Below are 23,439 nucleotides of genomic sequence, written 5' to 3' on the forward strand. Positions count from 1 at the left end.
AAGCTATAGAATTGGAATTAAAATCTGGTTTTGTCTGATCTCAAAACTTGGATACCCACTGTTACAGTACATTGCTTCCTTTTTGAAAAACTGAAACTTCCGTCTTCTTTGAATCCTTTGAAAGAGTTAGATAAATTTTTAAATTATTCTAAATACACTTTGATCACCAATATCTACTCCAAGTTAATAACTTTATATATATAAAAGCCCAACAACCAGAACGGCGGATAGACTGGTGGCTATGACGCACATTGTGGTGGCCAACCAGCCTGATCTGGGCCCCAATCGGCCCCCAACACCCCAAACGGGAGCGGGGCCGGCCGGCCAACCTTCCGCAGCCCCTCCCCACCGCCAGCCCCATTGGGGCTGGCTGGACCCCACCCATGCATGAATTTGTGCACCGAGCCTATAGTTATAGATAATGTACTAGTAAATGGCAGCCCCAGAACACTTCATTCTTTTATTTTGCCTGTTTTAAACATTCTGCTGTTTATCTGTTTATTAACTGCTCTTTCTGGAATATAAAAGGTATTCCATAAATATTTGTTAAATTAATAAATGATGACCCTTAAATATGAAATTAGGTTTTTCCTATAGGATTATTCAGTACTTACATGAAGGACAAATTAGGGTGCCCTTCTCTAATTGAAATCCTAGGTTAAAAATTCTCTCAGAGTGCCACAGTATAAGGTGGGAAACATTCCATGTTGAATCAGAGTTGGTAAATGTTTGAAAAGGGTGTAGGTTACTCTCAAGTAACTAAGGGGTTTTCATTGCATTTTTTATTAAATATAAATGAAACACAGGCTATACAATTGTTCCGTTCCACCCTATGTTTTACAATACAAAGTAAATTGAATGGTTAAGCTAAAAATTACTTCAGTCTTCATAAAGACTAGAAAATATTTTCAATTCTTTTGGCTTCATTGATGGCTTCTGTTGTGTTTTATTTGTATTTCTATAGCAAGGAGAAGTCAGGCTAAAGTGTTTGAAAGCTCTACAGAGTCTGTATACCAACAGAGAATTATTCCCCAAATTGGAGCTATTCACAAACCGATTCAAGGTAAGCGTCAAGAATGCTTAGACTTAATTTATTTTTCACTTTAAAAATGCTATTTATAGCTAGTTTAGCAAATTACATTACCATAAAAAGTATTTAGTTGATATTCTTTACTGCATATTCTTTAAATAAATCTGAATTAAGTAGATGAGTGAATATTTGCTGTACAAAGTATATTACTAGCATGAATTCTTATTTATTGCCGCCGATAAAAGACTCCTGCTTAAAACAAGATTTTCTTTATTACAGCTTTATATAATTACTAGAGGCCCCATGCACGAAATTTGTGCACAGGGGAAGGGGGGAGTCCCTTAGCCTGGCCTGCACCCTCTCCAATTTGGGACCCCTCAGGGGATGTCCGACTGCTAGTTTATGCCCGATTTCAGAGATCAGGTCTAAACCGGCTGTCAGACATCCCTCTCACAATCCAGGACTGCTGGCTCCTAACTGCTTACCTGCCTGCCTGCCTGATTGCCCCTAACTGGCCCCCCTGCCAGCCTGATCACCCCTAACTGCCTCTGCCTGCTGGCCTGATTGCCCCTAACTGCCCCCCCCCCCCCGCCTGCCTGGTCGCCCCTAACTGCTCCCCTGCCGACCTGGTCGCCCCACGCAGCCTGCTGTTCAGTCGTTTGGTCATCCCTCACTAAACCCCCTGCCTACCTGGTTGCCCCACGCAGCCTGCTGTTCAGTCGTTTGGTCATCCCTCACTAACCCCCCTGCTGGCCTGGTCACCCCATGCAGCCTGTTGTTCAGTTGTCCATCTGGTTGTTTCAGTCGTGATGGCCCCTGGCTTTTTATATATTAGGACATTAATTTTGCAAGTTAACGTTTATTTGTCTCAGTGTTAGGGAATGCCAGTCAATGAGAAAGATTTTAGATTATGAACATTTCTCCTAATACATACCTCCTTTCTGTGAGTAGGACTATGATAATACTGTTTCAAGATTAAAGTTTTCCTTTTAATTTATCTTTAGTCTTGCATATATTCTCCCACATATTTCCTTAGGTCTGTCCCAACTTGTTTTCTGCTCATGGATGATTTGATTTGTAATTTATTTTCAGGATCGCATTGTATCAATGACACTTGATAAGGAATATGATGTTGCTGTGGAAGCTATTCGATTGGTTACTCTGATACTTCAGTAAGTGTAGTTAAAATCTTATTAATATTGTAATGTCCTTTTCCCCAGCATTATTGATATACTTTACATATACTAATATAACCCTAATATACAGGGTGGGGCAAAAGTAGGTTTAATAATATAAAAGTAAGCACTGTGTTTCTTGTACTCACAACTGTAAACCTACTTTTGCCCTACCCTGTACTTATCACTATAGGTTCTACTTTTACATTTTAAGGTTAGGTTTGAAACAACATGTTTTCTGTTTTTCTCTCTTCGTTTTTTATTTTGACTATTTCTGTTTCCTTCATATTAAAGTTCTTTTATGTAGGATATATCAATGAAGAAACTAGTCCAGGGGAAATATCAATGAAGAAACAGAACTTTCTCTTTTAAAAAAAGAAAGAAGGCCTCAAAAGAGATAGGATTTTCAAATAGGCTTCTTTGGAATAGTATAGAAGTAGGAGAAACGTAATAGGCATTTAAATTACATCATTACTATGCTAGAGATTTAATAATTTTATTTACCGAGCTTTGACTAAAAATTATGAAAAATTAATGTGAGAGAATGTAGATCCTAGTAAAGTCATTAAAAATCATCTCCTACCTTGTGATGCCACATCTGTCATGTCCCAATACCAACTATGATAGGGTCTATTATTGTTTTCATGTATTTTTTTCTCTTTCTAATCTAGTATCATACTCTGCAAAAATGGTCGCTTTATAATATAGTATGTCTTACAAATATGGCCTCTTCTTATTGGGTGACTCCTTCTTTACCTTCTTTTAAAAATCTACTTAGCTATTTGTGGACTTTTTTCCCCCTTCTATATGAATTTTTAAAGTATAGTTGTTTAGTTCCTCAAAAAGTGGCTGGGATTTTAAATATCTGAACTCCATTTAATTTGTTGTTGTTGTTGTGTGTGTGTGTGTGTGTGTGTGTTTGAGAGAGAGGGAAACATTGATTTGTTGTTCCACTTATTTATGCAGGTATTAATTGTTTCCATATGTGCCCTAACCAGGGATTGAACCCACAACCTTGGTGTTATGAGGACAATGCTCTAAACAACTTAGCTACCTGGCAAGGGCAAGACATGCTTTTTTAGAAATTATTATTATTGATTTTGGACAGAGAGGAAGGGAGGAGGAAGGGAGAGAGAAACACATCGATGTGAGAGTGAAACAGTAATCAGTTGCCTCCCATATGCATTCCCACTGGGGACCAGGGACTGGGGATGGAACTGCAAACTTAATTTTATACCTGGAGTTGGAATCAAATACGGGATCTCTCTCCACATGGACCTGGGCTGGTGCAATTTTTTATTCAAATCTTATTTGGTCTTTTACATAAGTTTTAAATTTTTTCATAAAGATATTGTACATTATTTATTAGGTTAATTTTAAGCACTTTATGGTTTTGTTGTCATGTGATTCATATTTAGTGTTAAAAATATTTTCTGCTTAGTTTTTGCTGAGGAACAGAAATCTTTAATTTTTATGTTGTTATTATATACGCAACTTACTAGAACTCTATGCATTGTGATGGTTTGTTAATTCTGTTGGGTTTACTATATAGATTATTCTGTCGTCTGCAAACAATTTTAGTTTTGTCTTTTCCTTTTTAACCTTAAAACATTTGTTTTATTCTCTTGTCTAATTGCATTAGCCAGGACTTTCAGCACATGCCCAGGTTGTGGGGTGTTTTATATTCTTTTTGTTCTTTAGATGGCATCTAAAGTTCTTTGTTTCTGTGATTTCTGAGATATGTTTTTGATATATGATAAAAGTTCTTTTGTGTTCTGTTTTGTGAGATTTTCCTTTCATACATTGATGAGCCTAAATCTAATTGACAGCAGATTTGTCCAATGGTAAACCACCATTGCATTTCTAGATTAAATCCTGTTTGAATTAAATATATTTGATTTTATTGTATTTTACTAAAATACATGTTATATTTAATGTCTTATTTAGGATTTTCACATCTGTTTTCATGTGTAAATTTGACATAATTTTTTTCTTGTCTTTTATCCAGCTTCAGAATCAAGAGAATTATCTGTAAAATATATTCAATAGTTTCTTGCCATTTTTCTGTTCTGAAACAAATATTCACTGACAGAGATTACTTTTTCTTGAAACTTTGAAAGAATTCTCTTGTTAAAGACATTTCAGTTTTCCATTACTTTTGAGGAAAAGGTCTTTAATTATCATTTCTACTTATTCAGTGGTTATATAAATTTTATTTCTTGTGCTAATTTTTGCTTTTTGTAAACTTTTAAAAATATCAATTTCATCACTGCTTTCAGATTTATTATTTTATAGTTTATGATAGTCATAAAACTTTGCTATTTCTTTTGTTAATTGCACTTTTTAATTTGTTTTATTTCTGTCCTCTTTTTCTTGATTAGTCCTGATAGACGTTTGTCCATCTTACTACTGTTTTAAAAAAAACTTGCTTCTTTTGGCTCATTTGTTTCTTGTTTTCTAATAATCATATTTAAACATATATTTCAGTATTACTTTACTGGTCTGCTAAGAAGTTGGACATACTAGTACAGTATTTTCATAGACATTTAATGATAAATATTTATATTACCTTTATGATTACCATTATAATCATAGATTATTCACTATTGTGTTTTTGTTCTCCCCAAATATATCAATTTTTTAGAGCTGTCCTTTCTGTTTTATTGCATTATCTGAGAATGTGTTCTGATTGGTTTGGTCAGTTTTCTAACAACATATATCTACAGGGTAGGACAAGAAATAGGTTTGCAATTGTGAGTACACAAAACAGTTTACTCTTGTGTTATTGTTTATTAATTATTTTTTACATGAACACTGTAAACCTACTTTTGCCCCATCATGTATGCTGTACTAATATATATAGTTATGTATTTATAAATTCATTATTTTGAATTTATTTACTGTGTCATTCAAATTATCTATACCTTTAGGTTTTGTTTTGGGGTTTTTTAATGTTTTTATTGGTTTTCAGAGGGAGAGGAATAGATAGAAACATCAATGAGAGAGAAACATCATTGATCGCCTGCCTCCTGCACGCTCACTACTGGGATTTGATCCTACAACCTGGGCAGGTACCCTGACCAGAAATTGAACTGGTAACCTCTTGGTCCAGGGTCGACTCTCAACTTGTGAGCCACACTGGCCAAGCTGCCCATTTTTTATTTTTATTTTTTTAAGCCTTACCCAAGGATATGTTTCTTTATTGATTTTTAGAGAGAGAAGAAGGGAGGGAGGGAGAAACATCAATCTGTTGCCTCCTCCCTGATTGGGGATCAAACCCACAACCTAGGCATGCACCCCCACCAGGAATTGAACCTGCAACATTTTGGTGTACAGGACAATGCTCCAACTAACCTAGCCATCTGGCCACGGCCCTTTGCTTATTTTTTGTCCGGTTTTTAAGAGGGATGTGTTACGTCTCCCATAACTGTTGTTATCTCATAAGTTGTTGCTTGGTATACTTCTTAGTATATAGATTGGAACCTATATGATCATTATTTTTGCACCTTCTGGTAGTGTTCATTTTGTCCTTACATACAATTTTTTTCATTTATGAAGAATTTTTCCCTTTTCAAATTTAAATACTTTAAAATATTAGGCCCCCCTAGTTAAATTTTCCTTGTAAATTTTATAAGCTTATCAATATCTTTCCCTTGAACAAGAAAGTACCCTGACATTCCACCCACCTATTTCATTGGAATTATCTAGAGCAGCGATTTTTAACCTTTTTCATCTCATGGCATACATAAACTAGTTACTAAGATTCTATGGCACACCAAAAAAAATATATTTATTGCCAGTCTGACAAAAATGGTTATAATTTTGATTCATTCACACCAGATGGCTATTGTTGTATTGGCTGTTGTAATTTTTATTTGACAATCTAAGGAAAAAGAATTCATTGCCCTTGACTAAATAGTCAGGTATTGCATGCTTTAAAAATTCTTCCTGCACACTAGTTGTAAATCTCTGGTCTAGAGTTTAAGACCTATGTTAAGGATGTACTTTTTTTTTTTTTTTTTTTTTTTTTTTTTTTTTTTTTTTACTTATTTAGTTTCAGTACTTGCTCATTTAGACAGGAATAAATGTTCCTTTGATATTTCTTCTTTCCTTATTTCCAGGGAAGAGTAATTATCTCATAGACACCTCCAAGATTATCTTTTCCTAGTAGTTTATTTTCTTTAAGAATGTTATCAAACCATCTGAGACCTTGTTTAGCCCCCCAAAAATCCTACTTTCTTCCTGAATTTAGAAAATGTTTTCACTAATTTCAAGTCCCTTTTTAAGGTAATTTTCTACATTTTCATTGGGGGAGGTAAGGGCTGCACATGTGTTATTTAAAAGGTACAGTTATGGCTCTTCAGCTATGTGGATTCCTCAGAGTAACCTCCCCACTCTGGGTATTTACAACTGCAGTTTTCCAGAGTGGTCAATGCCTCCACTGGCTTATTCACTTTCATAACTAAGCCCCTGACTTTCAGGGTTCCTCTGTTCGAGTTGCTTGCCCTATAAGTAGTCTTCTTGGGCAAAGTTCTTAAAAACTATTCAGACTGGCTTTCTTTAAGTATGCCATATCTAACCTACAAGAAACATGGACTGTTTATTGATAGAGAAAGTACAACTCTGTCCTTGTAACCCTCTCAATCTGCTACGATAAGTTGCTCAGTCAACTTTTCACATTTAGGCCTTTTCTTCACAAAGTATCATTTATTAAACTTTCTCACAATTCTATGGAATGTTTATAAGTGTTTCATAGGGAACATTTTCCAGTTTGACTTGGGAAGAAGGTTTCTGGCATCTTTCTCCTGAAAGAAATCCTCTCTACCCATTATAATGCTTAATCCTCTAATTTCTATTTATATAGTATTTTGGTAAGTAATAAGCTAAGGATCACAAAATCAGCTTTCCCATCTATTACAGCATTTGCATGAAATAATCTGGCCTTAATTTTTTTGGCTTATGGTATATCTTCTTCCAAAAACAACAGGTAAAGTCAAATTTAACATACTATTATATCTTCTCTAAATTCTTTTTCTTTTTGCTATTTCTACTTCTTTTAGTATATATTTATTTTCCTCTCATATATGAGCCTAGGTTCCTGAAATGTCATATTCAATTTTTATTTCTATGAGTTTAACTTTCTCCTGAGGGTATTAGCTAATAGCTGATGATACATAATTGGGTTAAGGGGTTAAAACTTAGGCCATAGTGCCCGGCGGAGTGGTTCAGTTGATTGAAAGTCATCCCAGGAACCAAGAGGTGGCAGGTTTGATTCCCAGTCAGGACACATGCCCAGGTTGAGGGTTCAATACCTGGTGGGGCAGCCCATCAATGTTTTCATCTCCCTCTCCCTATCTCTAGAATCAATAAAAAATATATTTTAAAAAAGCAAACAGCCGAAACCGGTTTGGCTCAGTGGATAGAGCGTCGGCCTGCAGACTGAAAGGTCCCAGGTTCGATTCCGGTCAAGGGCATGTACCTGGGTTGCGGGCATATTCCCAGTGGGAGATGTGCAGGAGGCAGCTGATCGATGTTTCTCTCTCATCGATGTTTCTAACTCTCTATCTCTCTCCCTTCCTCTCTGTAAAAAATCAATAAAATATATTTAAAAAAAAAAAAGGCAAACAAAAAATAAGACAACTTAGGCCTTACCTTGTGCCCAACCTTATAATTTAGAGGTATAAGTTGGGCATTGGCAAAGGTCACTGTAATTTTATGTGTATTTGACAGATACCTTAACTTCGTCCGAGCTTCTGAGGCATCTCCAGGATTGAATTCTGGGTAATGAGCTTACACTCCCACATGTTATCAAAAACCTGTACAGCTCAAGAATTCTATAGTCCACCTAGTGGTTGCGAATCTACACTGACAGCAGACATATTTAAGCATGTTTATAATCAAGAAATAGTTGATTTTTGGTGTGTATTTTTTATAGTATATTTTCTTTTTTTGGGGTGGGAAATACTTAAGGACACATTCAGCAAACTAAGAAATGGCTCATACTTTAAGAATACATGAATGGAAAGGTAGGAATTAGTGTTAGTAAAGGATTGGTTGTGACCATTAGATTAATTTTATTTAAAAAGAACACTAAATAGTGTTGTAAATATGGTGATAAAATAAAATTTAGTCCTAGCCTGTTTGACTCAGTGGATAGAGCATCAGCCTGTGGACCGAAGGGTCCCGGGTTCAATTCTGATCAAGGTCACATACCTCTGTTGCAGGCTCCTCCCCAGCCTAGGCCCTGATCAGGGCACATGCAGGAGGCAACTACTTAATGTGTTTCTCTCACATCAATGTTTCTCTTTGTCTTTTTCTCTCTCTTCCACTCTCTCTAAAATCAATGAAAAAATATCCTCAGGTGAGGATTAATAAAAAAAGAAAAAATCTATATTAATAAAAGTGTAATATGCTAATTAGGCCAGATGACCTTCCAGACGAAGCTGGGGCTGCGAGGGCTGAGGCAAGCCACTGCGGCTGCAAGGGCCAAGCCACTTGCATGAATTTCATGCATCAGGCCTCTAGTCTATACTAATAAAAGGGTAACATGCTAATTAGACCGGGAGACCTTCCAAACGTCCCTCCAAACAAAGCCATGGTCGCGGGGCCGAGGCAGAGGCGGTTAGGGGCGATCAGGCCAGCAGGGGGGGCAGTTGGAGGCAATCAGGTCGGCAGGGGAGGGGCAGTTGGGGGCGAGCAGGCTGGTGGGGGGGGGGGGCAGTTGGGTGCAAGCAGGTCGGCAGGGGAGGGACAGTTGGGGGCAAGCAGGCCAGCAGGGGCGGCATTTGGGGGCTATCAGGCCAGAAGGGGGGGCAGTTAGGGGTGCTCAGGCCAGAAGGGGGGGCAGTTGGGGGCAAACAGGCCAGCAAGCAGAGTGGGTTAGGGGCAATCAGGCAGGTGAGCTGTTAGGAGCCAGCAGCCCCGGATTGTGAGAGGGATGTCCGACGGCCGGTTTAGGCTCGATTCTGCAGGGATGTGGCCTAAACCTGCAGTCGGACAATCCCCTGAGGGGTCCCAGATTGGAAAGGGTGCAGGCCGGGCTGAGGGATACCCCTCCCTGCCCCTGCTCCCTCCCCCTCCCCTCGTGCACGAATTTTGTGCACAGGGCCACTAGTGTGTGTGTGTGTGTGTGTGTGTGTGTGTGTGTGTGTGTGTGTGTGTATAATTTAAAATAGGCATTTATGGAGAGAAAAGTTACATAGCATAATAATAATTTCACTCTATGAAACGGATAAATATCTTTCCAGTGCTTACCAACAAAAATCTCATGCACATTTAAAGAACTTGCTAATTTCAGAGAATATATATTCTAAGATATTAATAGTCATTGTCTATGGTTATGTGCAGAAAGAATTGTGGATAATTTATTTTCTTGTTTTATTTGTATTTTTGGAATTTTATGTAATGAAATGAGAAATATTATTTTCAAAGTAAGATTAAAAAGATGAAAATAAAATCCATATGCCTTGAGCTTTTATAATGAACTTTACAAAACTTAAAGTTAGAACTAAAAATAAGCATTTGTTTTGACTCACATGTCACTTTGAATTTTTCAGTGGAAGTGAAGAAGCTCTTTCTAATGAAGATTGTGAAAATGTTTACCACTTGGTGTACTCAGCACATCGCCCTGTTGCTGTTGCAGCTGGAGAATTCCTTCACAAAAAGTGAGTTACAAAAAGTGAGAACCAGGTTCTTTTATATTTTGTTTCTTTATAGTTTTAGAGTTCGTAGAAGAGAATAGCAGTGACTGAAAACAGTGCTAGAATTGGTCATTTCAGATTTTAGGGAGTGTAATATCCTCACAGCCTTTGTGCACATCATGAATCACAATGTTCTTTGTGACATCTCTTTTCTGTGAAATTTAAAAGGATGGTTCCCCTTTAATGTGTGAATGAAAATTGAAGAAGTGTATGAAATTTGTAAAAGCTCCCTCAGAAATTGATATTTCATTTCATCAGTGTTTTGTTTTTATGTGTTGTTGTTTTTTGTTTTGTTTTTTTTTCATTTAAAATTCTGAATTCTCATCTTACCTTCTCAACATTTGTATCTAAATTCACTTTCAAGGCCTTGGCCAGGTAGCTCAGTTGATTAGAGCATCATCCAGTATGCTAAGGTTGCAGGTTTGATCTCTGGTTAGGCCACAGACAAGAATAAGCCAATAAGTGCATAAATAAATGGAACAACAACAAATCAGTATTTCTCTGTCTCCCTCCCTGGCTTCCTCACTCCTTCCTCTGTCTCTAAAAAATGAATAAATAGAATAACCTTTAAAATGCTCAGTATTTCATGTCTTTTCTTTCTGTTGGGATGAGGATTATTTTAATTGAAAATCCTTAGTGATGCTGAAAATTATATGTACAGTTGCAGTTTAATTAAAAAGTAAAACCTTGCCGTAGCCGGTTTGGCTCAGTGGATAGAGTGTCCGCCTGCGGACTGAAGGGTCCCAGGTTCGATTCCAGTCAAGGGCATGTATCTTGGTTGCGGACACATCCCCAGTGGGGGGTGTGCAGGAGATGGCTGATCGATGTTTCTCTCTCATCGATGTTTCTAACTCTCTATCTCTCTCCCTTCTTCTCTGTAAAAAATCAATAAAATATATTTTTTTTTAAAAAGTAAAACCTCATCTATTTTTTGACAAAACATAAAGCTAATGAGAGTTTATGATTATAATTAGTCTTCTGAAATACATTTTTTATTGTGGTCTATCTACTATACATATATCTACTATATTTTAATCTACTATATAATTTATTAGTTGATTAATCTGTTCGTGAAATATAAACATTTCTACATGAGTTTCCTTATTTTTGTTTTTTAATTCATAGATTTAACTTTGTGACTGATGAACCCAAAAGTCCAGTACACGTAGTAATTTGTGACTATGCTAAGCATAGATATAAATCTTGCACTGAGCAACTGTTGTACATGGATGATTAACTTTGATAATGAGCAGGCCTCCATCCAGAATTTGGATCTCAGTGCTGCAATAGCAAACTATTCTCTATTCAGTAATACCTCTCAAAGTTGTGTCTATGTGAAAAAAAATTTCTGTAAGAAAGAAGCTGGGTACTAGTGTGTGCTGGTAATTAAAGAGTAAAGGCAAGAGTTTCAAGCATGACTTTTACATTAATATATTAAATTTGCCAGTGACTCTGATCTATGGCTAATAGAATAGTGCTATTTTCATATTTATCTTGAGGTGTTGTTTGTCATAAATATTAAGGGTATTTTGTAGTTTTTACTTCTCTTCCTTTTCCAGGACTATTATATTCTAGTTAGCTTCTGTTCTCTACTTAACTTTCAAAAGGCTTTATGTTTTTAGAAAGACTTTATTGCTCTAATTTCAAAGAAAAAATAAACTAAAAAGGTTATTTCTCTACATAATAGAGACCATAAACTGGTAGCAGTTGAGCCAGAACGAGCCTTTAATCTGTATTGCATTTTCCTAAATTTGAAATACTTGCTAAAATTTTTTAAATTGGAATATTTTACATAGAAATCCACATGTAAGCTCCCTTATATTTGTTATTTGTGAAAATGAATCCAATTCCTATTCAGCTAAAAGCTTCTCATAAACTTGTTTGAGAACTTCTGATTCTTATTGATCTTTTTGAGCATTCTCCCATGATTCAGTATTGTGATCTTTAAACTCTTAACTATAGAGTAGCCTCAGGAATTACATTATTAAGTTTTTTGTTTGTTTTTTTAATCCTCACCAGAAGATGGATGGAGATATATATCTCTATATATATATAGATAGATACATAGATATAGATAGATATATATAGATATATAGATATATATAGATATATATATAGATATATATATAGATATATATATATATATTTTAAAATTTTGTTTTAATGCTTAAAGTATTACAAAGAGTATTACATATGTCTCCTTCCCCCCCCCCTTGACATTCCCCCAGCCTCCCCTGCCCCCCAGTGTCTTGTGTCCATTGGTTATGCTTATATACATGCATATAAGTCCTTCGGTTGATCTCTTACCCCCCGCGCCCCCAACCCTCCCCGGCCTTCCTGCTTTAGTTTGACAGTCTGTTCAATAATGCTCTGCCTCTGTATCTATTTTTGTTCATCAGTTTATAATGGTCTTTATTATCCATAAATGAGTGAGATCATGTGGTATTTTTCCTTCATTGACTGGCTTATTTCACTTAGCATAATGCTCTCCAGTTCCATCCATGCTGTCGCAAATGGTAAGAATTCCTTCTTTTTTACAGCAGCATAGTATTCCATTGTGTAGAGGTACCACAGTTTTCTAATCCACTCATCAGCTGATGGACACTTAGGCTGTTTCCAAATCTTAGCTATGGTGAATTGTGCTGCTATGAACATAGGGATGCATATATCCTTTCTGATTGGTGTTTCTGGTTTCTTGGGATATATTCCTAGAAGTGGGATCACTGGGTCAAATGGGAGTTCCTTTTTTAACTTTTTGAGGAAACTCCATACTGTCTTCCATAGTGGCTGCACCAGTCTGCATTCCCACCAGCAGTGCACAAGTGTTCCTTTTTCTCCACATCCTCTCCAGCACTTGTCGTTTGTTGATTTGTTGATGATAGCCATTCTGACAGGTGTGAGATGGTACTTCATTGTTGTTTTGATTTGCATCTCTCGGATGATTAGTGACTTTGAGCATGTTTTCATATGTCTCTTGGCTTCCAGAGGATATATTGATTGATTGTTTGGGGTTTGTTTTTTTTTTAGGGGGGGGGGTTTAGAGAGAGAGGAAAGTATCCATCGATTGCCTAGGCATGTGCCCTGACCAAGAATCGAACCCACAACATTTTGGTGTACAGAACACTCCAACCAACTGAGCCATCTGGCCAGGGCCATGATTACGTTTTTTTAAAAATGCATGCATGCGCATACACTCATGGTTGTTTGTAGTCTATTTTATGAGCTTAACCAAGTATCCAAAAAAAAATAGTAAAATGTATGTGAAATGAATATCTTAATGTCATCAAAAATTCTACATTTTAATGTTTTAAATATTAGCTAATTTCTTAGTACCTCATATTTATATACAGTAAATGCAATTATCCAAATTTGTACATTTGTTCCCCTCAATTTGAGGAACATTAATTTGAGTGAAAGCCACTCAAATAAGGAAAACTTTCTTTTAAACCAGTATGATAGCTATGCCAATATACTTCAAGATAATACTCTAGTCTTCTCCCCCTGCCATAAACTATCTCCGCCCCTATCCAAATATTCAACTTCTCTGTACTAATTTTCTACTTGAGATTGATTTATTTTTATGACACATGAAATTTTTTTTCTTTGAGAGAGTATGTTTATTTAAGCTGGAACTGTTGAAACAAGGAAGGGTTTAGATGGAAGAAGCAACAGAAGAGCTAGGTGAGGCTGCTTTAACTCACTGGGAGTCAGAAACAAGGGGGCCTTGAAGACAGGTTCAGGGGGTTAGACCCAGACAAGCTGCTGCTTCCTCTTGCTCCCCTGAAATTATTCTCTCTTCAGTTATTTAGCCTGTCCTCTAATAGGCCCATTGCGATGTCCATATCTAAATTAGGACACTCCATATCCCCTTCCCTAGTTCCTCATTTTTCCTTATAACAACTGAGAAAACTATATATTTACCTATTTATCTTTATCCACCAGAGCGAGAGCTCAATGAAAGCAGCCGTTTTGTCTTTGTTCACTGTTATATCCCTTTTACCTGGAGCCATACCTGGGATTAAGGCACCTTTGGCAGTCTTTAAATTTTGTTAGAATAAAACTTATTAGCAAATAAAAATTTTGGGGTCATTTCTTTGTCATATTTTAGAAGTTTTGTTGCTAAGTGGTATATTTATAAATTTAATGTTTATGTCATTTTACTCAATACTATTGAGCTAGTTGAGTACTGTTTTTAGGTAATAGGCTAATAAGGACAAAAGGATGCAAGAAGTAATGACTAAAAGTATTCATTTTTAAATTATTGATGGAACATTTGGTTAAATGCTGTAATTACTTGACTTTGAAATCAATATTTAAGGAAGTAGAACTTTAAAATTATATACTCTATATATCTTTCATATAAGAAAAAAATAGTTTCTATTTTTTATAAGTATTTGAACATTAATTAGTCATCAGTAAAAAAGCTTCCTTTTACACTTTATATATGGTTGAACTGTATGAACTGTTCAGGTCTAACCTCTTTTTTACCTATAAAAATGTCAATTATATACTTGTGTTGAAATAAATCAGTAACCTGATCTCTGATATATATGCATTTTTTTTATTCACACCAAAATAATTTTTGTACAGTGAAGGAAAAGATTAAAATTTATATCTATATAAATTTGTGATGTTCTTGTTTTGTTACTTATTACCAGGCTGTTTAGCAGACATGACCCACAAGCAGAAGAAGCATTAGCAAAAAGGAGGGGAAGGAACAGTCCGAATGGGAATCTCATTAGGATGCTGGTTCTTTTCTTTCTTGAAAGTGAGGTAAATTTTAAACATAACTATTTTGTTTTTTGTTTGTTTTGGAATTCAAATTAAATATAATTGTCATTAAATTTTTTATAGTTAATTTGTACCAGAATTTGGGTTCCCAAGAATGAAGGAGAAACCACAGTGTAATTTTCATACCTATTTTATTAAGCATATGCTTGAGCACAAAGGAGACAGCACAGAGGAAAGGAAGGTCCTCTGAACTGCCTGTGGGGAGAATGAAGGCGATTGGGGAGTGGCTCTGCTTGGCTGATTTTGTAAGCTGGGGGCAAAGCGGGTTTGCATGAAAAGACAGACTTTTTAAAAAGGTGGGCTTGTGGAATTTTCCATGTCAGGGTAAGAAAAGTAAGCAGTTAGAAGAGAGAAAATTCTGATTCTTTTTTCTTTTTACTTTTTTTTTTTTTTTTTTTTTATCTTTCTGGCCACTATTTTTATTCCTGGGCCCAAGTCCCGCTACTGTCTCAAATCGATGTTTTTCAATAAAATGAAAATAAGCCTGTTTCTTCCCAAATTGCCTCCATAGATTGCCTGATTATGGAATCAGTACTCTACCTTTTATGGGTATCCTAGAGGCCCGGTGCACGGATTCGTGCACTGGTGGGGTCCCTCGGCCTGGCCTGCAGGTATTGGGCCAAATCCGGCTCTTCAACATCCCCCAAGAGGGTGCAGGTCAGGCCAAGGGACCCCACCAGTGCACAATTGGGTCCGGGGAGGGACCACGGGAGGGCTCCAGGGCATGTCCAGCCCATCTCACTCAGTCCCAATGGAGCCAATCAGGGCTGGTCAGCCGGGGAAGGACAGTGGAAGGGCTCCAGGGTGTGTTCGGCCCATCTCGCCCAGTCGTGATCTGCCAGAACCCAGCAGCAAGCTAATCTACTGGTTGGATCATCTGCCCCCTGGTGGTCAGTGCATGTCATAGTGACTGGTTGAATGGTCGGACACTTAGCATATTAGGCTTTTATTATATAGGACTAGAGGCCCAGTGCACAAAAATTTGTGCACTCGGGGGGGGAGGGAGGTCCCTCAGCCCGGCCTGTGCCCTCTCACAGTCTGGGACACCTCGGGAGATAATGACCTGCTGGCTTAGGCCCACTCCCAGGTGGCAGAGGGCAGGCCCAATCCCTAGGTGCAGCCCCTGGTCGGGCTCAGAGCAGGACTGATTGGGGAGTTGGGGCGCCGCCCCCTGTCATGCACAGAGCAGGGCAATCAGGAGGTTGCAATGCCACCCCTAGTCACGCTCAGGGTAGGGCCGATTGGGGGGTTGGGGCACCGCCCCCTGTCACACTCAAGGCAGGGTCGATCGGGAGGTTGTGGCGCCACCCCCCGTCATGCACAGAGCAGGGCCAATCAGAGGGTTGGGGCACTGCCCCCTGTCACGCACAGAGCAGGGTGGGTAGGGAGGTTGTGGCCCCACCCCCTGTCACACACAGAGCCGCAGGGAGATCAGGGGGTTTGGGCGCTGCCCCCTGTCACACTGATCCCGGTGCCAGGAGGCCTCTTGGCTCCGCTGATCCCGGTGCTGGGAGGCATATTACCCTTTTACTATATAGAATAGAGGCCTGGTGCATGGGTGGGGCCGGCTGGTTTGCCCTGAAGGGTGTCCTGGATCAGGGTGGGGGTCACCACTGGGGTGCCTGGCCAGCCTGGATGAGGGGATGATGGCTGTTTGCAGCTGGTCACACACCCTTCAGGGTGGCGGTCCCCACTGGGGTGCCTGGCCAGTCTGGGTGAGGGGCTGAGGGCTGTTTTCAGGCTGGCGGGTGACTGAAGCTCCCAACTGCTTCTTTTTTTCTTTTTTCTTTTTTTTTATTCTGGGCCAGCTTTAGCTTTGAGGCTTGGCTCCAGCTCTTAGGCCTCCGCTGCTGAAAGCAGGTTTCTGGCCTTTGTTTACCTTCTGTATTTGAAACAATGTTGCGATCCTGCTGGCTGAAGCCCGACGGACTAAAGCAGGTTTCTGGGGTTTTGTTTAGCTTCTATATTTGTAACATAGTTGCTTAGAGTTGCAGCTCAGAGGCCGGCAGCGGCAGGCGGGGAACGTTGGAGTCCTCTGTCACTGAAGCAAGCAAGCCTCATGTTCACTTTAAGCTGCCTGGCTGCCTGCCGCCATCTTGGCTGGCAGTTAATTTGCATATTGCCCTTATTAGCCAATGGGAAGGGTAGCAGTCGTATGCTAATTACCATGTTTCTCTTTTATTAGATAGGATAGGATATGCAGGTGTGGATCAACACTGAATATAGAAAAAATTTTAAACTATTTTTAAACTATTATAGTATTGCAATACTGCATACTTATTGTTGCTTTGTGTTTTTCTTGAGTATTTTACTGTAATTTTTAAATTATTTAAACAGTTTGTGAAAGTTGTCAAGGGTTAAAACTATTTTATCTTGTTTGAAATTATATTATTTAATGAGAAAGAAAAATATTTGAGTAATATTACTTTTATAAGCTCAATAGCAATATTACCCAAATAATTTTGTAATTAATATTCATAATATATTATCTATCAATGTGTTTGCACAGGTGAACTTTGATTTGTGCACTAACATGCTTTTTGTTATTACAATTGTATTTTCTATTACTATTATGACACTGGGGAATGACAAACTAAACCTAAAGAGCACCTGACTGAATAAGCTTCTTGGCTTACAAATGAGTGGGAATAGAGTGGTAAAGAAAGTGGAAAAAAATCTAGAAATTTGGGACTCTTAACAGATTTCGTACCGCTCAGGAGTTTTCTCGTGTTTCGCACGCCATCTGTTAAGGACCACTCACGAGTGTTCTCGTTTTTCACGCCCATGGAAAAAGGAGCGAATCTAAATACTTATGTAAATTTTGTTTGGTCCCTCTTCATAGAGGAAAATGTTTTACACAGTACATACGTTAAAAAAGTACTAGGAACTTTAATTGTTTTTGTAAATAAAAATGTTATAATTATTGAAAAACAACACCTAAAGTGCATTATGATGATTTAAATAATGTGCAGTTTGCCCAAAAACGTGCGGTCCCTGGCATATGTCTTAGAGATTTCTATGCGGTACGCAATGTGTTAATTTTACTTTGGATAAAGTATTTTTGGTTTGTGTTGGAATGTCTTGGAAGAAAAGAAACTTAAACGGTTTTATTAACTGCTCAAATTTGAAAGTGCGGAGAAACTGTAGGAATAGAGAGTGAGACAGTCAGCATATATGAAAAATAAAATTCCAGATAAATAAGTGAGTCAGTTGAATGAGTTGGGGTTAGGGCAAAATGGAACAGAAAAATAGTGGAGTTAACAATTTGTTTAAAGTAAATTGGGTTCTGAATAGAGCAAGAATAAAGTCAGAAACAAAGCTAGCTGGAGAGCTGCATTTGAGTAAAGGATATGTTTAAGAACAGTGTTTTAAATATGTATACAAATTACCTGGGGTATTGTTAAAATGCCATTTCTGATTCAGTAGCTCTGGGGTGGCGTCTGAGGTACTGCATTTCTATCAAGCTCCCCTAGGTGATTTTTATGCTTCTGGTCAAGGAACCACACTTTGTAGTAAGGGTTTAAATCATTGTTTTCTTTAAAAGCAAGTATATGTTGTGGGTAAAATACTTAACGATTGTGAATATTTAAGATAAAACATTAAATATTCAGTAAATATCATTCTTGTGATAAACCATTTCAAACTATACCCTTAGCCTCCTTAGGATTTAGAGGAACAGGATTCAAAGTATTATGCAGCAATTCAGTGCAGTATGAAAATTTGACTTTAATAGTAACAACAGATTCAAAAATTGATATGGATGAGACATGCAAATACTATTTAAATTATTTGCTGAAAAGTTTAGGGAATAGGATGATCTAGGTTAATTATTAATTGAGGAAAATGTTTTAGGTCTCTGAAAGCCCAAAGACTTTTTTTTTCTTTTTAATATATTAAAGGCATAAGTACAGTAGTTTTATGCAGTTTTGTTTTTTATTTGAAGTTATAATTTGTAACATGTATTGCTGCTTTATTTTTAGATGGTATTACTGTATCCTGTTTTTACTGTTGTTTACTAAAGTGTTACAAGAACATTAAAATATATTTCCTAGTTCTCCTCTATGGCATTCTTGTCAGCTGCATAAGCAATTGCAAATCATATTTAAGTGTTTCTAATTGATTCATGATCATAAAATTGTCTTGTATGATCTCCTATGTTTCACAAGAAACATTCTTTGTTAAAATCTCTTTTCTTATTCTGTTATACTAGTGTACACCCATCACTGCCATCTAATCAGGAGACCTGGGTGTGTGTGTGTGTGTGTGTGTGTGTATCATGAGGCATTTAAAGAACCAGAATGTGAGATTTGAAATGCAGTGGAAATGAAGTATAGAATTGTGAAGGTCAAATGAAGCAGAACTTTAAATTGATCATCAAAATGCACATTGAAGTTAAGAATAATAGTGGAATTGGCATGTGAGGAAGAAAACCAACTCATGCCAAATGTGCCAAGCTATCAAATAGACAACCAGTAGATCTAAAAAGCTCTACATTTTGGGGACATTACTCATGAGAAAACCAAGTACGAGCACATATAACTGAAATAAGAGTTATATAAAATAGTACTTATCTTTCAGTGTGCTATGTACTCTTCTACTTTGTTCCAGTTTTTGAAACTTTGGTCTCAATGCATTAAATTAGTTTAACAGACAATGAATGGGTTGCAATCTGTCGCTTGGAAAACACTTATCTACAAAGTGGTCTAGCTGGATATATGAGCCTCAAAGATGGAATAATTTTTATGCAAGGATGGAGAAGTTAATTGTAAGTAGCAGAAACAAGAACAATGCAAACACCTTCTCTGCTTATATTCCCTGAAGAGCTTTATTGGAGTAATCTTCATGGTTTAATGGCTAACAAGTGGGAGAGAGTTTGGTATGAAGTGTTAGATGAGAAACTTGGTGTTTGTTTATTGTGGGTACATATCAAGAAAATTGTCAAAAGTAACGAACAGCAAAAATGGGGGGAGGGTGAAGTGGAATGTGGAGTGCATTAAGTTAAATGGACATGAAAGTAGAAAAGAAAGATGGAGTAACTTTAACTTTTGACCTTAACCAAAGGTGACAAAGATATAAAGTAAGTATTTAGGCTGGTACCAAAGTTTCAAATGCAATTCGCAGAGAAAGTAATTGATTTCCTTTAATAAATAAATTTTTAAAAATAGAAGAGACAATCCAAGAATAGTGAAAAGTGTTTATAATTCCAGGTATTCTCTTCATCATATTCTTTTTCCTTGTCTATAAATGATGTCATTTACTACTATATAAATTTTTTTTTTAATTTGAGTCTACATAATACATTCCATTGATAGTGGAATACATTGGAAACATTGTGAACAAGCCATTTTAACTATGAAGAAAATGGTTTATTAGCTCAAATATTAGTAGTTTCTTCATTAAATGTTCTTCAGTCACACTTGATTTGTTGTTTTTAGTTGCACGAACATGCAGCCTACTTGGTGGACAGTTTGTGGGAGAGTTCTCAAGAACTGTTGAAAGACTGGGAATGTATGACAGAGTTGCTATTAGAAGAACCTGTTCAAGGAGAGGAAGGTATAGTATTATGACAAGTTGGTTTACAAATTGTTATGGTATCCATTAATAATAATACCATCCTATATAGCCCACATCTTAAAAATGAATGTATGCAGGAATGCTGTGTGTCTTTTTGCAAAAAGAACAGTTTGTCCCCTGTAACAAGTAAGGATGTGTCGATAGCTTTTAACACCTTTCTGGATTAAGATTGCTACCATGCCACAAAAGTTTTTTAAAATCCATGTGTCTGGTAATATTCAAATGAGTTTTCATTGTATTGATTTGAGACACAAGATACTGACATATTGTAAAAAAAAAGGGGGATCTTTTTGCTATATTTGTATGTGAACTTGGAAAAGCCTTTGACACAAAAAATTTAGACTAGAACCATACCCCTTTGTTATATTTTCTTAATTATTAAAATCAGAAAGTAAAAAATAATCATTTACCTAGCTATGCAAGAAGTAGGGAGTTATTATTGCTATAGGATAAGTTCTGAAGTATGTATCTTATTACATGTTGCATAATAACATGAACAGCAAAGTGGATATGTATGTTTAATAAAGTATTTATACTCCTCAGAACTAGAAATGCATTTTTCTATTTATGGTTTATTTTTCAAACTAGCTCACAATAGTGCTCTAAAGAACTGCTGTTTCATTTAATTCATACAACATTCCTGCAATGTAGATGATACTTTGATGTAAGTGAGGCTTGTAGTGAACATAGACTTCAGAATTAAAGTAAATAAATTCAGATTTTTAACTCTATGCTTTGTGACTGAGGTCCTCATTTTTTCTGACCTTTGTAACAGATTATTTTCCCTATATATCTTACATTGTTGTAAGGATTAAATGTGATTAAACTATTCTCTGTTCTGCTTTCCCTGTTGTTCTATATGGTTCAGAATCTTCTGGGATATAAAAGCAGAATGAAAATAAATAAATAAATAAATAAATAAATAAATAAATAATAAAGTAAAAGCACAATGAGCCATCTCCTGCAGTAACTACCCAAATGGGTCACCAGGAGACCATCTCCCCAGTGTTCTTTCTTAAAAAAAAAAAAAAGTGATACATTTTATTTATTTACTTATTTATTTTAATCCTCACCCGAGGACATGCTGAGAGACAGAGAGAAACATTGATCCTTTGCCTTCTTACGTGCCCCATCACCAGGTATGTGCCCTGTCTGGGAACTGAACCAGCAACCTTTCGGAGCACAGGATGACACTCAACCAACTGAGCCACTCTGGCTAAGTCCCCATTTTCTTTCCTAGTAGTGATGGTAACTGGCATTATCTACTCTGGTTTTGACAAATTTTAATGGGAGAAACAACTGGTATGCATCATATCCAGATACATTCCAGTAAACTGGCCCAAATTGCCTCTTTTAAACTAAAAATATTTGCCTCATAACCTCATTCTTAATCTAACACAAATCCTTCCCAGACATTTCCCAGATTTTCTTTCAAGATGGAAGTTATAGTACATTTGGCTTTACCTCTGATTATTAATACTCAATTTTCTCCATATCTTTGGTAAGAAGGTGGTCCTATTACTAAGTTAACAGAACCTTATGCTTACAACGTCAGACTTAACTGTACTCTGAATTTCTTTCACATTTGTGATCACAGGAATATGAACATATATTCTGTGTGTTTTCCTTTTATACCTGTATACATTCCTGCTAAGTTCACTCATTCATTCTATTTCTGACTAATCTTAATATATTCTCTAATAAAATCAATTGGGTTAGAGCTTCTTCTTTATTGTGATTCCAAGCCTTTTTTTTTTTCCTATTTTTGCAAGTCTCTTTTTTTTAAATTATTTATTTATTTATTTATTTATTTATTTTTTATTGCTTAAAGTATTACAAAGGGTATTACATATGTGTCCATTTTTCCCCCCGCCCTAGACAGTCCCCTTGCCTCCCCTAACCCTTAGTGTCTTATGTCCATTGGTTATGCTTATATGAATGCATACTAGTCCTTTGGTTGATCTCTTACCCCCCTCCCTCCTGCCCCCCAATCCTCCCCGGCCTTCCCGCTGCAGTTTGACAGTCTATTTGAGGCAGCTCTGCCTCTGTATCTATTATTGTTCAAAAGTTTATAATGGTCTCTATTATCCATGAATGAGTGAGATCATGTGGTATTTTTCCTTCATTGACTGGCTTATTTCACTTAGCATAATGCTCTCCAGCTCCATCCATGCCGTTGCAAATGGTAAGAGTTCCTTCCTTTTTACAGCAGCATAGTATTCCATCGTGTAGATGCACCACAGTTTTCTAATCCATTCATCTACTGATGGGCACTTAGGCTGTTTCCAGATCTTAGCTACGGTGAATTGTGCTGCTATGAACATAGGGGTGCATATATCCTTTCTGATTGGTATTTCTGGTTTCTTGGGATCTATTCCTAGAAGTGGGATCACAGGGTCAAATGGGAGTTCCATTTTCAGTTTTTTGAGGAAACTCCATACTGTCTTCCATAGTGGCTGCACCAGTCTGCGTTCCCACCAGCAGTGCACAAGTGTTCCTTTTTCTCCACATCCTCTCCAGCACTTGTCGTTTGTTGATTTGTTGATGATAGCCATTCTGACAGGTGTAAGATGGTACCTCATTTTTTTTTGATTTGCATCTCTCGGATGATTAGTGACTTTGAGCATGTTTTCATATGTCTCTTGGCTTTCTGAATGTCCTCTTTTGAAAGGTGTCTATTTAGGTCCTTTGCCCATTTTTTGATTGGATTGTTTATCTTCCTTTTGTTAAGTTGTATGAGATCCCTATAAATTTTGGAGATTAGGCCCTTATCAGATATGACATTGGCAAATATGTTTTCCCACACAGTGGGTTTTCTCGTTGTTTTGTTGATGGTTTCTTTTGCTGTGCAGAAGCTTTTTATTTTGATGTAGTCCCATTTGTTCATTTTCTCTTTAGTTTCAAGTGCCCTAGAAGCTGTATCAGTGAAGAAATTGCTTCGGCATATGTCTGAGATTTTGTTGCCTTTGGATTCTTCTAGAATTTTTATGGTTTCCTGTCGTACATTTAAGTCCTTTATCCATTTTGAGTTTATTTTTGTGTATGGTGTAAGTGGGTGGTCTAGTTTCATTTTCTTGCATATATCTGTCCAATTTTCCCAACACCATTTATTGAAGAGACTATCTTGGCTCCATTGTATGTTCTTGCCTCCTTTGTCAAATATTAATTG

General features: G+C 37.0%; 1 protein-coding gene across 1 annotated transcript in view; it reads left to right on the forward strand.

Annotated features, from left to right (window-relative positions):
* STAG1 (STAG1 cohesin complex component) overlaps positions 1 to 23,439 on the forward strand; it is a 345,726-nt gene that overhangs the window by 244,588 nt on the left and 77,699 nt on the right. The window contains exons 11-15 of the mRNA XM_081106167.1: positions 965 to 1,063; positions 2,123 to 2,202; positions 9,762 to 9,869; positions 14,564 to 14,678; positions 20,132 to 20,249. Coding sequence (XP_080962293.1) covers positions 965 to 1,063; positions 2,123 to 2,202; positions 9,762 to 9,869; positions 14,564 to 14,678; positions 20,132 to 20,249 — 520 coding nt within the window. The remainder of the gene's footprint in view (positions 1 to 964; positions 1,064 to 2,122; positions 2,203 to 9,761; positions 9,870 to 14,563; positions 14,679 to 20,131; positions 20,250 to 23,439) is intronic.

The sequence above is a fragment of the Myotis nattereri genome (assembly GCF_964212035.1).
Source record: "Myotis nattereri genome assembly, chromosome: 14".
Lineage (NCBI taxonomy): Eukaryota > Metazoa > Chordata > Mammalia > Chiroptera > Vespertilionidae > Myotis > Myotis nattereri.